The sequence below is a fragment of the Selaginella moellendorffii genome, unplaced genomic scaffold (assembly GCF_000143415.4).
Source record: "Selaginella moellendorffii unplaced genomic scaffold, v1.0 SELMOscaffold_26, whole genome shotgun sequence".
Taxonomy (NCBI): Eukaryota; Viridiplantae; Streptophyta; class Lycopodiopsida; order Selaginellales; family Selaginellaceae; genus Selaginella; species Selaginella moellendorffii.
In genome coordinates this window covers 345186-360409 of record NW_003314287.1, presented here as the reverse complement: position 1 = coordinate 360409, position 15224 = coordinate 345186, and the positions used below count along the sequence as shown (strand labels likewise).

The window sequence follows — 15224 nt, the reverse complement described above, 5'->3', positions numbered from 1 at the left end:
AATATAAATACTAAAATAACAAGTCATCAACAAGTGATGTAATATGCTTAAACCCATCATGCAACCTTCAGATCTATAACTCAAGCTTTGGAGCCTCACAAACTTCGTTAAAAGAAGATAAATTTTGCTCTATACATTGTGGGTACTGAACATCAAATATAACAACATTGACACAAAATCCATATCCAAGAAAATCTATAGCTATTGGAATAGCAAACTTGTTAAAAACATGAGAAGATAATGAAGAAGAAAAAGGAGCTCGAGAAAGGGTGTCAGCCTCAACTATAGAAATCTCCGAGTGATGGGCAATATCAAAATTATATATTTGAAGCTTTAAAGCCCACTAAGCAATATGACTAACCAAGTTCTTTCGCTTCAATAATAAAGTAATTGTAGTATGATCACCTTTTAGTAATGTTCAAGAATCATGTAAATATGTATAAAGTTTTTCAAAACCCCAAACTACTGTTAAACACTCTTTTTCTATTATGGAGTAATTCACCTTTACTAGTTGTAATGTATGGCTGATGTATGCAATGGGATGGTGTTAACTAAATACACTTGGGCTCTCTTGCATCAACACATCTCCAAGATTGATATTAGAAGCATCCATGTGCAAAATGAAAAGTCAAGTGTAGTCATGATACACGAAAGCTGGAGAAGTCATTAACAACTCTTTAAGATTTGTAAACACTCACTTATAATCCATATACTAGATGAAAAATAATGTTAACAACTTCAACAATACTCACAACAGTGTAGAATGATTAAAAAGATGATCAATAAAATAACCGAAATATTGCACCTTGCCTAAGAAGCGTTGCACATGATTCACACACTTTGAACTATAGAGCTTTAAAATAAACACAAATTTGTCAGGATCAACTTGCAAACCTTTATGAAAATATAGTACCTCAGATAAGTCGTGTTCTTAAACCCAAACACGCACTTTAATCGCTTTAGCTTTAAACCAACTTCTTGCATCTGAGTCAACATTTTACAAATATCACAAATGTGTTCCTTTTACATCCTCTCTGAGTGGATCAAGCCATTATCGATAAAGTTAATAATCATCTCTAGTATATCGTAAAGAACCTTATCCATTATCTATTGGAAAGTCACTAGAGCATTTTTCAAACCAAACAGCATCACCAAAAAACTTATACAAACCAAATGATGTACAAAAAGTAGTCTTAAGAATATCTTCCTTAGCCATTGGCACTTGTTAGTACCTAAAAGTAAGATTTAAATAGTGAACTAATGACTTCTTCCCAGACGATCCAGGAGATCAGTAATGTGAGATAAAGGGCATACATCTAAGATTATCACATTTTTTAACAAATGATAGTTGATATAAAACAAATACTCTCACTAGGCTTCATCATATAATAAGGTTCACATGCCCAAGGATTTTGTGACTTTTGAATAACACCCTTGTCTAACATCTCCTTGACGCTTCCATGTAAAATCTTGATTTTTTTAGTGACTGATGACAAATAAGAACTTGACATGTTATCTAGGGCCAAAATTACAATACGTAATTTTATTCCAATTAGGGATGTATCAAGAATCCCCCAATTCTTGCCACATTCTTGACTCTCGCCGGATTCCTGACCTGCATACCACATTCCTGAGCTATATTTAGGCCGTCCTTGATCCAAGAGTGGTGGAGCTTCATCAACCTATAGTATATATAGGTTAGCTTTGTTCTATTTATCCACAATCTGAATCAACACCAGTCTAAGTCCTTTTTTTCGTCTCCACTAGCTATTCTCTTTGTCTTCTGCATTTTCCAGTCTTGATCTTGTTGGGGGTCTTGACAGTTTGATTCAGATTGTGCTTTTTGCTTTTACTTTAGCTCATTTTGATTTTTTGATTATCTTTGCCTTTTTCCCCTTTTTCTTTCTTCTTTGCTGATGGAGTCTCCAAGTCATCCTAATTCCTTCGCCGAAGTCCTTGCAAAAATCAAGCCTGAGAATACCGAGCTGAAGGTGGCCCTTCTTCACATGCAATAGGAGCTTGCTTCACTTTCAGCTCAAGGATCAAGAAAAGTTCCTGAACCGAAAGTGAGTTTCCCGGTGAAGTTCTCAGGGAAGCGTTTGGAGCTTCGCAGATTCCTGAACCAGATGGAGTTGATCTTCGCACTTCAACATCGGCAGTACCCCACCCCCGAGTCTCAAATCGACGCGATCGGGACGTTGCTCAAAGGTGCAACTTTGTCATGGTTTTCTCCTCTCCTAGAGAAGAGCATGAAAGAGGTCGTGGTTCCAAAGTTGATGGATTTTCAGTTGTTCAAAGAGAAGCTTGAAGCATATTTTGGCGAGATGGATCGGGTTCGGGCTGCCACCACAAGGATGAGACATCTCTCTTAGGGGTCTCATCCTGCCTCGATCTATGTTGTGGAGTTTCAACTCCTTGCCTTGGACACTCAGTGGGATGAGCGGGCCCTGATTGATCAATTTCATTTCGGCCTCAACAACGGTGTCAAGGATTTGTTGCTCACCATGGAGGATCGAACGCCATCAACAAAGTTGTTTAATGCAACAATCATCTCTTTGAACGTTGTCAGGAAAGTCGCCGCGCCGCCATTTTCCCGTTCTAGACTCAGGAATCCTAGCTTGAGTCCTCAGGGCATACTCCTGAACCTATTGCTCCAGTCCGATGGATATTTCTGGTACTCCCCAACTCATCAAAGGGAAGCTTAGTCCTGCTGAGAAGCAATGTCGAGTATCTCAGAATCTTTGCCTTTATTGTGCTGATCCTAATCACAAAGCAGCTGTGTGTCCTAAGAAGCTTCCCCGACTGCTCAAGTTCACTTTGCTTTAAGGTCCACCTTTGTTCCAGTTAGGAAACGACTCTATCCAAATAGAGTAGGAGTTGTCTATTTGGACTCCCCGAATAAAAATCACTTTTCTTCTTTATCAAGCTCCTCACCACCTTTCATCAAAGCCACCACCAATTTCTACAACTTCCACATCCCATGTCTCCTTTCTTTCACCGGACAATCAGGAGTCAAGGCTTTAGCACTACTGGACTTGGGTGCAACTTCCTGCTTCATGGACACAGACTTTGTTGCCCGACATCACGTTCCTCTTTCTCCTACTATACGGGATCTAAGGGTTGAAGGCATCAGCGGGCATTTTGTGTCTCCATCTTTTGGACTTAGGGAAAAATTGCCCGTTCGAGTACATATTGGGTCCACCGTCACCGATATTGCCTTCAACATCATCAACAACAAGTCCTCCTCTGTGGTGCTCGGCCTTCCTTGGTTCCAACTACATCAGCCTCAGATCTGTTGGAAGGAATTACAGCTCATCTCTCCCATATCACCATTTCCCACGTTTTCTCCTACTGTTCATCAAGTCCAAATTAGGAAAAGTTCCCTAAACTCAAATCGGGGTTCTATTCCTGACTTTACAAAGTTTTCACCCTCTTTGCTCCCTATCCCTCAATCTTCTTTTCCCTCTCTTCCAAGTATCCTCATCCCATCATTCCATTCAGTTGTATGCCTCCTCTTATCTCCACAATCACTATGAAAGAACTCCTTCACGAAGAACCTGTTTTTCTTTTTGCTTTGCATGTTTCTCCTGTCAGTCTTCCTAAGAAGTATCATGATTTTGGGGATGTGTTTGACAAGAAAAAAGCTAATTTACTGCCTGTTCATTAACCTTACAACTGTCCCATTGATTTATAGGAAGGAGCGTCACCTCTGTGGGGGCCTATTTACGGGTTATCCCCGTCCGAGCTTCAGGCCCTCAAAGAATATGTGGATGAGAACCTTGCATCGGGGTACATTCAACATTCGCAGTCCCTGGCTGGAGCATCTATCTTCTTTGTCAAGAAGAAGGATGGGAGTTTATGGCTAGTCATCGACTACCAAGGTTTGAACAAGGTGACTGTTCGGAACCGTTATCCGCTGCCCCTGATCTCGGACCTGTTGGAACGCCTCGGTGGTGCCCGCTTCTTCACCAAGATCGACCTTTATGGAGCATACAACCTAATCCGGATCCAGCTTGGTGATGAATAGAAGACTGCATTCCAAACCTGCTATGGCCACTTCGAGTACACTGTTATGCCATTTGGCTTGATAAATGCTCTAGCAGTTTTCCAACACATGGCAAATGACGTCTTTCGGGAGTTTCTTGATCAGATGGTGATCGTCTACCTCGATGACATCCTCATCTACTCAAAAACTCAGGAGGAGCACGACGAGCATGTGTGCAAGGTGCTGGCGAAGCTGCGGGAACACGGCCTATACGTGAAGCTTGAGAAATGTTCCTTCGATCAGGAGTCTGTGGAGTTCCTTGGATACATTGTCACTCCTGAGGGTATCACAATGGATCCTGCCAAAGTCAAGACTATTTTCGAATGGGAGCCTCCACAATCAATGTTGGATGTTCAGGTTTTCCTTGGCTTTGCCAACTTCTACCGCAAATTCATTGATCACTACTTCGACATTGTCCTTTCTCTCACGCATCTCACTCGCAAGGATGTTCCCTTCTCTTGGTTTGCTGCTGCCTAGTAGGCCTTCGACACACTCAAAGCAGCCTTCAATTCTGCTCATGTCTTGATCCACGTTAATCCCTCACAACCTTTCTTCATCAAGGCGGACACCTTCGACTTTGCTATCAGTGTTGTGCTATCTCAACTTGGAGTGGATCAAGAATTTCATCCGGTCACTTTCCATTCTCAGAAATTCCAGCTTGTAGAGATCAATTATGAAATCCACGACAAGGAGCTCCTTACCATCATGGATTCCTTTGGAGAGTGGCGTCATTTCTTGGAGGGGGTGGGCCATCAAACAACGGTCTGGACGGATCACAAAAATTTTGAGTACTTTGCCATTTCCCGAGTTTTGAGCTGTCGTCTTGAGTTGGTTTGACTTTGTTATCAAGTACAGACCTGGAAAGCTTCAGGGCCTTCCTGATGCTCATTCAAGGCGCTCCTATCTCAGTCTCAAGCCTGGTAATCCTGCCTTTGATCAACAGGATCAAGTTATCCTCTGTTCTGATCGGCTTCAAGCTATGGCAATTTCCTTGGCCCCTCAGGACTCCTCCTTGATGGACGTGATCAGAAATGATCTTCAATCCGACGACCTTGCTAGTGACATTTTCCCCCATCTTCAGGCTGGACACCTAGTGACTCCTAACTGCCGGCGATTTGACGAGTTCGAGTTCTTAGATGGCTTGTTGTACCATGGGGAGCAGCTTTAAGTTCCTGAAGGTGATGCTCGAAGGTTGGTCCTAATGGCGTGCCACGATAGCCCGACTGCTGGTCACTTTGGCATTGCGAAAACCTATGAGCTGGTTGCACGGGACTTTTGGTGGCCTCACATGGATGACTACATCAAAGTTTTTGTTACCTCCTATGACACTTATGCCCGGAATAAAGTACCTCGCCACCTTCCTTCATGTTTGCTTCGTTCCCTCTCGGTCCCTTTAGGTCCTTGGGAATCCATTTCTATGAATTTCTTGAGTGATCTTCCGAGTTCTGGAGGCTTCAATAGCATTTTAGTCGTGGTGGATTGCTTCACAAAGATGGTGCATTTCCTGCCGTGTACCAAGGAGTTTTTGGGCGAGGACATGGCAAAACTGGTATTCAGGGAAATTTTCTGACTTTATGGGATTCCTGCATATGTGGTTTCGGATCGGGGACCTTAGTTCATATCTCATTTCTGGCAATGGTTCTTACAGCTGCTTGGAGTGAAGGCCAACCTCTTTTCGGCATATCATCCTCAAACTGATGGATAGTCCGAGCGAATGATTTAGACATTGGAACAATTCATGAGGTGCTTTATCAACTATCATTAGAATGACTGGTTCGATATCCTTCCCCTTGCTGAGTTCTTCTATAACAACTCTGTTCACTCCTCCCTTCGAGTTTCCCCCTTCTTTGCAAACTCTGGCTGATTCAATCTCTCACTTCCTTCTCCATCTAAATCCTCTCATTCAAATCCCCACTTTAAGGCATTTGTCTCCAACCTCCAAAAAATCCACAACTCCATCTCCTTCTACCTCCATCATGCTCAGGAATCTCATGAAACGTTTGCCAATGTCCATCGTCAGGATTGTCCCCCTTACAATATCGGGGATAAAGTCTGGTTCCATCTCCACCACCAGGCCATGTCCCAAACTCGATTTCAAATGCCTCGGTCCTTTCCCTATCATTGCCATCATTAATCCTGTCACTTATCGCTTTGCACTTCCCTCCTCATATCAAATTCACCCTGTTTTTCACTCCTCTCTCCTTGAGCCTTATATTCCCAGTTTTATTCCAAATCGGGTCATTCCTCTGCCTCCACTAGTGCAGCTCAAGGATGGGTCTGAGTACAAGGTTTAGGGCATCCTTGATTCCAAGATCTCATGGTTTAACTCTACTATCTGGTAGACTAGAAGGGTTACGGACCTGAGGAACGCACTTGGGAATCTGCGGACAACCTGATTCATTCTCCTAATCTTGTTCAGGACTTCCACCGTCGCTATCCTTCTCGTCCCAGTCCTCATTCTTTTCATTCTCCATCTCCCATCCTTCGACGCCCATCTCATCCTCCTCTTCATTCTTATTCATGTCCTCGTTCCACTCGTTCTTGAGGAGGGGGTGCTGTCAGAAATCCCCCAATTCTTGCCACATTCCTGACTCTCGCCAGATTCTTGATTTGTAGACCACATTCTTGACTTTCGAGACACTTCCCTATTCTTGACTCTCTGATTTCCTATATGATTCCTGATTCTCGAACCACATTCTTGATGATGACGTGGCACCTCCTTGACCTCAGCTATATTTAGGCCATCCTTGATCCAAGAGTGGTGGAGCTTCATCAACCTATAGTATATATAAGTTAGCTTTATTCCATTTTTCCACAATCTGAATCAATGCCAATCTAATGCCTTTTTTTCATCTCCACTAGTTTTTTTCTTTGTCTTCTGCATTTTTCAATCTTGATCTTGTTAGGGGTCTTGACAAGATGCTCATTTAATCAAGAGATTGATATATTCCTTTATGAGTTGGTCAATTACTACAACACAAAACCATAAGAGGGATGTGAAGAAAGAATAGAGGAACAAGATGAAAACATAGAAAAAAATAATGGAGTGATGGAAGAAAAGATAAAAGTATAAGGACAAAAAAGAACAAAAGTGAGAAGAATGGAAAAAATATAAAAAAGTATAAAATGAAAGAGAAAAACCTTAAAGTTATACTTGGCATAATTATGCCACAACTAATTCATATGATGAGTTTAAAAATTTGACTTGGCACCAGCTACAATGACTGCAACTCAAGTTAGATATCACCCATATACACAATTAGGTTAACCTCATCCCAATATATTTATGTGTATGGCCATTGTCATAAAGAATGAAAATTGGCTCTACCACCTGATGTAACATATGGCAATAGGTTGAGTAATAAAAGATAAACTTGAGTTTATATCAATTAGGATAAATGTAAATTTCTAGATTTGGACTTTTTAAGAAGTCACTCAACCCAATATTATTCAAACCCAAAGACGCTTAACCTTAAGTATCTTAAGACCTTTAACCGATTGGAAAAAAAAAATGCATTAACCCTTTCCTTCTATATTTAAACTTTTATAAATTTTATTTCAAATTATTCTCTTTAATTCTTTACATAATAGAAAACTTTTTATTATAAAAACAAGTTAAACACAAGGTTCACCCCTGGCAGCATGGAACCATACCTTAAGATGTACAACAAAATGGACAACTCCAACAGGATCTCCTTTGCTCGGCCTTAGAATCCATGCTCCCTGGAGAAGGAAAACAAAATCACCAGTGCTCTCTCGGCAAAAGAAAAAAAGCAGATAGATCTTACTTGGATTTCCTGGCAGTGTCCAAGAGTTCCTTTTCATTGCAGAGTCCACAAAAACCAGAAAGAAGTATGAAAACGAGGCAATTCATCGAAATTCTTTCACCAACATACTTCTCAATCTGTTTTCTAGCTTCTGGAGTTCCAGGGGAAGCATTCTCTAGCAATTCGGAGCCGCCAGGAAAGAATGATAGCCTCGAGCTCTATGGACCTGGGATTGTCTCGTCGCCAGCGCCATGACGCTGCCGCGGTAGCGAATCCAGTGCCTGGCCTGGGAGAAGAAGCCGCGCTCTCCTCCAGCAGGAAGGATCGACAATAGCCTCGCCCATATTGACCCTTTCAAACACCAAAAGCCCTCGAAATATTTCCAGCCTCCATGGTTTACCGATCGATCAATGCGATCTTGGAGTGCTGGAGCGGAGCTCGGTAGATCGGCCGCGCATTGCTGGATCCAGAGAGGTGAGCGCATTCTTCCTAGGGTTTTGGAGATGAGAAAGCGATCGATGCAAGAATCCAGCGAAGGGGAGGAGGAAGAGAAGCGGCTGCGCAGCTGCGTCGTGGATTATAGCTCTCTCACTCTATAGCGCGCTGCTAGGCCTAGAATCGAGCGCCGATCATCACCCGAAGCTCTACCATGCAAGATCAGCTCCACGAATTCCTGGACAAGACGGTGGAGATTATCCGCGTGGAGGAGGAGCCAGATCGTCCAGTGGCTGCTCCATCCCCGGAAGAAGACGATGGAATCCATCTCTTTGGGAAAGCTCCGGCTGGGATAACGATGCTAGAGAGAGTCAGGGATGGAGCATAGGGCTAGTAGCAAGCGCTACATTCACAATACAAGGGGCTGGTATTCTAGTGGCAAGAACTCGTTAGAGAATATAGTGATTGATAAGGCGAGAGAGAAGGCTCTGAGGATAGAATTTCTAGAAAGGAAGAAGTCATCACTAGAGAGAAGTCGAGGGTGGCGGCACTGAAACAAGTCAGGGGTGAGAAGTGGAATTGCTAGCTCAATTCCACGAAATCGTGCGTTCTCTCTCTCTTTTTTTTCGTTTGGTCTTCGTCTCAAAGAGATGAAGCCTTCTCAAAGGAGCAGCAGTCGAGTTCGCTAATGCCAGATATGGTTTTTCGCTTTTCTTGCAATGCTGGGAGAAACTTACATTGCTGGTTTGATTCAGAGTCTTTCTTTCGTATTCCTTGTGCTAGACACGACTTACAGGGTCTTGATGGGAACTTGCAGATTTTTATATATTAGCTTTAAGAACCCAGACCGAATCAATCAACCACTCTTTCAGATACAAAGACACGTTACTGCCACCAATCACTCCACACAATGGCTGTATGCCCCCCTTAACATTTTGCCGTTTCAGTGGGGAAAGCCGCCCACCACTAGGGAGTTGACCTGCAAAATAGTTGGAACCAAACGGTTCCAGATCCTTCACCGTATGAGGCAAAACTGCCAGTCGCAGTAGTCCATTTTTTGAAGCAAGATCTCTAAGCCTGTTCAAACCTCCATCTTTTTTCTTCCTGCATTTCATCAAATCCAAACTGTCCAAAGCACTTGAAATTTCACCTTGAGTAGCCGCATCATCCCCGGCATTCATCTGTAATAAGCAAGAAAGAAATGAGCCGCTGCTCCGACTCATAGTCATTAAAGAAGCAATCATGGATTATGTGAAAGACTTGCTGCAACGTTTTCACAAAGTGAGATTTATTGATGTGGTCCCTGAAAAACTTCCCAACAGAAGATCAAGGACACAGGGCAGAACTGTGAGTGGGCCGAAGACGAGCAGAGCACTTCACCCCCTTTTCCGTTTCTTCAAACCTTTCTTCACCTCTTCCACAGCATCCAGCAATTCCGTGTTGACGATCCCCCGAAGTTTCCGCCCAGCCCAAACAGCCGACAGAGGTGAAACCTGAAGGACAAAATAAACATGTCAAAAATCAAATGAAATATGCCTTACCAAGGGGATTTCTTTGCGCCCCGTTCTCGCTCGCCCACTCCGCCTCACATCTCCGAAGGCCACCTTTCCTTGGTGAGAAAAACCAACGCGTCTGGACGAAAGGCACCCCAGCCACCATCACCAGTCCAGAGAACCGTTGGAAGTGCGTCAGCCTGCCCTTCAACGTCGTCGAGATACTGCTCAAGTGTATAACAGTCGGAGCCATGGGTGTGACTTTTGCCGCACATCTTTGTCACAACTCCTGTTGCAACGCGTGCTTTCACCACCTTTGCCTTCTCAAAATATATTGCAGGAACTTCACAATTGTTGTTGCTCAGTTTCACAAAGCGATTCTGAAGAAAGCGAGACACAAAGTCTACAGGAGCCTTTCCGTCCAATGCGTCAATCATAAGCCCCGCCAGCCTTTCAGACTCAAGACCCACTGTCACTGTCACATCGCTGCCTTGGCCCTTAGCTTTAAACTGCCTGCTGCTGACAAAACTCATCAAAGACTGTTGGCCGATTACTAAAGTAATGGAAAAGAGCTCGAATGACAGCAGGTTCCTGGAGTTTGATCCAAGTGTCTCTGTCCTGCTTTGCAGAGAACTTATCCAAGTCCTCCAACGCAACACTGTCTCCCCTGCTTAGCCAGGCTAACCCGAACTCCACAAGGCTCAGAGATGGATTGTTGATGTTGAGTACAGTGGATATAGACCCAAACATCTGGTGACACAGTATCACCTTTAGCTCCTTGACCGCTGCAGCATTCCGAGTCCTTTCGAAAAACTGCTCCACATCCCTCAGAACCGTCTTATCCATGTAGACTTGCAATTCTGATTTGTTCGGTACACCCTCCTGAGAACGACTGATCTTACTCGAGGTGCACATCTTCTCAAAAAAGTCAATCAGGAATTCTGTTGCCTGCTCCAAGGGACGCTTGCTCCCAATGAAATGCTCAAGTGCTGTGACAAAAAACCTGTACCTCCCTTTGTACAAATCACAGACCCTCTGCATATCAATACCATCCACACTTCGGAGTAGTTTCCCAGCATAGAGCTTGAAGTCCTCAACAGTGGTGAATCCACCAAATCCATGAAAGACAATAACAGAAGCTCTTCTCTTCAAAGTGGCAGAGAAACCCCGTGCCACGGCTAGCATACTACCACCTGTGCCTGCATAGTAGAATTGTCGAAATCCACAATCTATGAGTGCCGGCACAAGAATGTCGAGAAATGATCTGCTGCTACAACCAAGAATCGCTGATGAAAAGCGCTTCTCCAACCAGCAATTTATTATTTGACACTCGTCGAATATAATCGGACCATCCCAATTCCCTTTTAGACGATCCAATACCCCCTGGAACTGACCTTCAATGCGTTCCAAGTCCTCCTCAGTCCGTATCAAGTTTAAAAGTCTAATGGTGAGCGCCTTGAACGGATCTTTGAAGCCATAGAAATGCTGGAGTGCAACCTGCTTGAAGAGCCATGCCTGACCTGTCAAATAGCCCATTTTCTCCACCTGCCCCAGCAAATAAAACCTGCTGATGAGCAAAGCTTTGAGGCAGATTGCAGCACTAACTTCTGGAATGTCTCCAGTTGGATACAGCTCCAGCAACTTTGATGTCACTAACTTGAGATCTCCTGAACCTTCAGCTCCAGTACCAGTCTCAGAGACCCCCACAAAGAAGAGCCCACGCTGGGCTACAGCGATCTCATATAATGTCCTGGTCTTCCCCGATCCCGACACGTTGAAGAGACGGCCGCGCTTTGTTAGTTACCTCTATGATACGCTTGGATGCTTCGAAAGGCTGGTCTAGTGCATGCCACAAGAGGCGGGGGCATTCATCTGTAGGATCTTTTGGCAGTGGGACTTTACACGTTGGGAAATCCGCCAGAAACGCATCCGCCTTGGGATATTCACGATTTGGCTTGCACAACTCATGCCAAAACCTATCCAAGAGACTATCTATATTTGCCACAGTCCCAACCGCTTTGACTGGTTCTGCAAGAAAAAACAACGCAAGTCAAAAGATCCTTCAAGAGATCTAAAAGGGAAATACAAACAATGAGAGCCCACATCCACAAAGGCTTACCCTCGGACTCCAGTAAGAGATCCCGCAGCTGCTTCTTCTCCTCGCGCAGCTGCTCTTTCTCCTTGCGCAGCTGTTTCTCCTTCTCGACCAGCCACTTCCCCTTCTGGAACAGCCGCTTCTCCTTCTCAGGATCATTTGGTTGCTCGAGTTGCCCCTCAACCGCACTGATTTGGCCCTCAACCGCACTAATTTGGCCCTCAACCACAGCAATCTGCCGTTCAACTTCCCCGATTTCCCTTGACAAGCCAGAAACCGGATCATCCACCTCCATAAAGCCCTAGTACCAATTCACCATGGTGGCATATTCTTAAGCACCATTGAGGTATATTCTTAACACTATTGTGGCATATTCGTCTGCCACCGAAACCCTAGCAATTGATTGAGTAGATGAAAAAATTTTAAAAGAAATTTTCTTGTTTCAAATTTACCATTCATAAAATATATTTTAATTACAATTCAATATCACACTTTATAAAATGAAGTGCTATGAAAAAAGTAATCAACCATAGGCAATTGATCCCAAAAATGTAAAGTTTAATATTTTAAGCTCTAGAAAAATCACAACATATTTAAAGAAAATTGCACCATTTTTTGGGGTTAAATCAACTAAAACTGAGTATTGTTAACAAGTCTATTCGCAATAGTTTTAATTGAATAATATCAATATCTATGTTTCACCAAATATTTAAAAATTCTTTAAACAAATTTATCATGTATTTTCTTATAATAAAAGAGGCCAGATTACTATTTTAATCCTTTTTAGCTATACTATCTTTTTTATTGAATCCATCAATTCTCACTCTCTTTATTGTTATTAGTATGGTGAATATTGTTAGATCCACAATATGACAGCTATAACACTATAAAAATATAATAAAGACATTATAAAAAATACATTTAACAGTTTAAAGCATGTAATTAAAATGTTGTAGCCAAAAAAAATTTCTTCATTAAAATTGAATACATCTATATTTAAATAATTGAAAGGTTGTATTTTTATAAAAAAAAAATTCTTGTAGTGTTATGTTCTAAAGCTTTATTTTATAAATGTGAGGATATAAATACTTCATCAATGGAGGTTAGGTTTAGACCTAAGTTAAATGCAGAATTTTATGGGGGGTTCAAATGTATAATAAGAATAATAGGTAAGTTAGATATGGCCAACTAATTTGAGGACTCCTTCATTTATATATTTATCTTTGTTCTGCATGTAAGTTGAGTTTAATCTTAAACTTCATACCATGCTAATTGGTGGAATATTCATGTCCTTGTGTTTACCGAAATAACATTAAACTTTGTTTGGCTTTGTTTTGTGTAATAGTCTTGGAATTAAAAATGTTAAATGCTTTAAGACTATTCAAATGTCATTTCGTACATTTGTCCCTTTGCTCCTTATATGCTCTAATTGTTTCACTCTTTGGGAATTCCTTTTGTTCAGTGGTGCCAGACATAAAAACTTAGATTATGGCCTACGTGTCCAAAGGTTAAGGTTTTACTCCATGGTTATCCTGTAATAAATCATTATAAGATAAAAGGTGAAAACCATATTAAGTATTTATTTTTGCTTCAATTTACTCATAATAGCACTCAAATATAGCTATGAGTCTCCCAATAGATTTGAGTTTGACTTTAGTTTGGGTGCTTTATATTTGTGATTTTCTTCGCAAGATAAATTTGAGTTGGCAAAGTTAACCATGAGACAAAATTAAGAATGAAACAAGGGACTGGCTAATAAGTATTATAATCATCAGAAGTACAAAATTGGTGACAAGCTTTTTCTTAAATTATTCAATGAACTAAAGTCTTTGAAAATAAGTGGCAATGCTCACATGGCTAAAGAACTTATTTGGCTCAGAGCCTTACTTGTAGAGGTTGGCCTTCCTCAGCAAGGTCCAACAAGGCTGTGGTGTGATAACCAAAGCTGTATAGCTCTGTCTGCCAACCCTCACTACCATTGCCACCCAAGCACTTTGACACTCATCATCACTTTGTTCATTAGAAGACTGAAGAGGAGATCCTCAAGCTGGTGTACTGTGCTACAGGAGAGATGGTTGCCAATATCTTCACCAAGCCCTTGGCTCGTGATCGTTTTTTAGCATCTACAGAATCTTGGTCTCTACTTGTTGATTGAGATGCCTCAGACTGTGATTGTGCCTCTTGAGATCATGAGCGATAAGATGCCCAAAGCTCTTGGCATTTCCCTATTGCTGGCATATCCTTGAATCAACGAGTTCCACGACACTGTATCCTGTTGGTCATCCCATCAAAGACCTGCTGCGAACACCATGCTGCCATATAAACCAGACCACTCGCCATGTAAAGAGTGGTGATCACTCTAAACTGGATTATCATGAATGATTTTCCAACCTTGGCTCTACTACATGCCTTGAGTGTTCCCAGAATCACAGCACTCACTCGTAGCTTTTTCTTTCATAGACAAATTCCTGGATCGTCTTAAAGATTCACCACCCAGGTTTTTGGGCTCTTTTCAGCTGCTAGACAACACAAAAACGTACTCATGCCTTACCAGAGAAAGTGGAAGGATTGTGTTTGATGCTTGCGTTTGAAGGTCTCTCTGGTAGATTTCTACAGCAAGTGTGGAGGACACATTCGATATGACTCCATCCAATCACGAACTTGACACTGTGGAGTGCTCTCATGGGCTATGGTTGGAGACATGAACCAAGTACTTGTGTTCCAGACTCTCTCAGAGACAGGCTTGCAGCTGAATGGAGCGACATTCCACTTGTAACCATGCTAGGCTGGTCGACCAACGGTCGGCAACAGTGCAATCAACTTAACTGGCGTGTGCCTGCCTGTTAAGGCTTGTTCCATCTATGTTATCAAGAGGACATCTCTACATGGTTGTCCCAGCAAATCCACTAAGAACACTTCCCTCCCCTTGATCTAGATTAGTCATTATTGAGAATTTTACTGCAACAGAGAATATTATGGCTTTGTATGTGTCATTTAACTAACTTTAAGAATGGTCATAAGGGATGTGACCGCAGGAACAAGCTCGCCATGCTTGCACCCGACTCTCCATGTTCCTGGGGGTAACAAGCTTACACAGCCCTTCAACTATCTCTTCAAAACATGGTTGAAAAGAGTTGATTAATTTACCGCAATTAGATGATCCTGGCTGCCTACATTGACTGTTTGGGAGTCATTCTCCTAAGGTGGCTACCATGGCTACAGTGGGAGGAGCGATTCAAACACATTTGAGAGTGCACTTATTACCGAGTTCAAGCTCTCATGAACTACCCAATGGCAATCTTCCTCTTGAAAATCACCAAATACCGCAAACCAAAACAAATATTAGACAAATATGTAAAAGGCTATTCTATTCTATTTGATTGCAGCCT

At 42.3% G+C, this 15224-nt stretch overlaps 1 protein-coding gene across 1 annotated transcript; it reads right to left on the bottom strand.

Annotated features, from left to right (window-relative positions):
* Positions 1–9518: 9518 nt before the first annotated feature.
* On the bottom strand, positions 9519–12128 carry LOC9637716. The gene is made up of 3 exons (XM_024680116.1): positions 11860–12128; positions 9789–11768; positions 9519–9740 (listed from the first exon to the last, which is right to left on the bottom strand). Exon 2 carries the CDS (start codon positions 11274–11276, stop codon positions 10245–10247), a length of 1032 nt encoding a protein of 343 aa, XP_024535884.1. The 5' UTR covers positions 11277–11768; positions 11860–12128; the 3' UTR covers positions 9519–9740; positions 9789–10244.
* Between the last annotated feature and the right edge of the window lie 3096 nt (positions 12129–15224).

Coding starts and splice junctions, on each gene's coding strand:
- LOC9637716 (XM_024680116.1), bottom strand. CDS start 11,276: ATGGGCTATTTGACAGGTCAGGCATGGCTCTTCAAGCAGGTTGCACTC.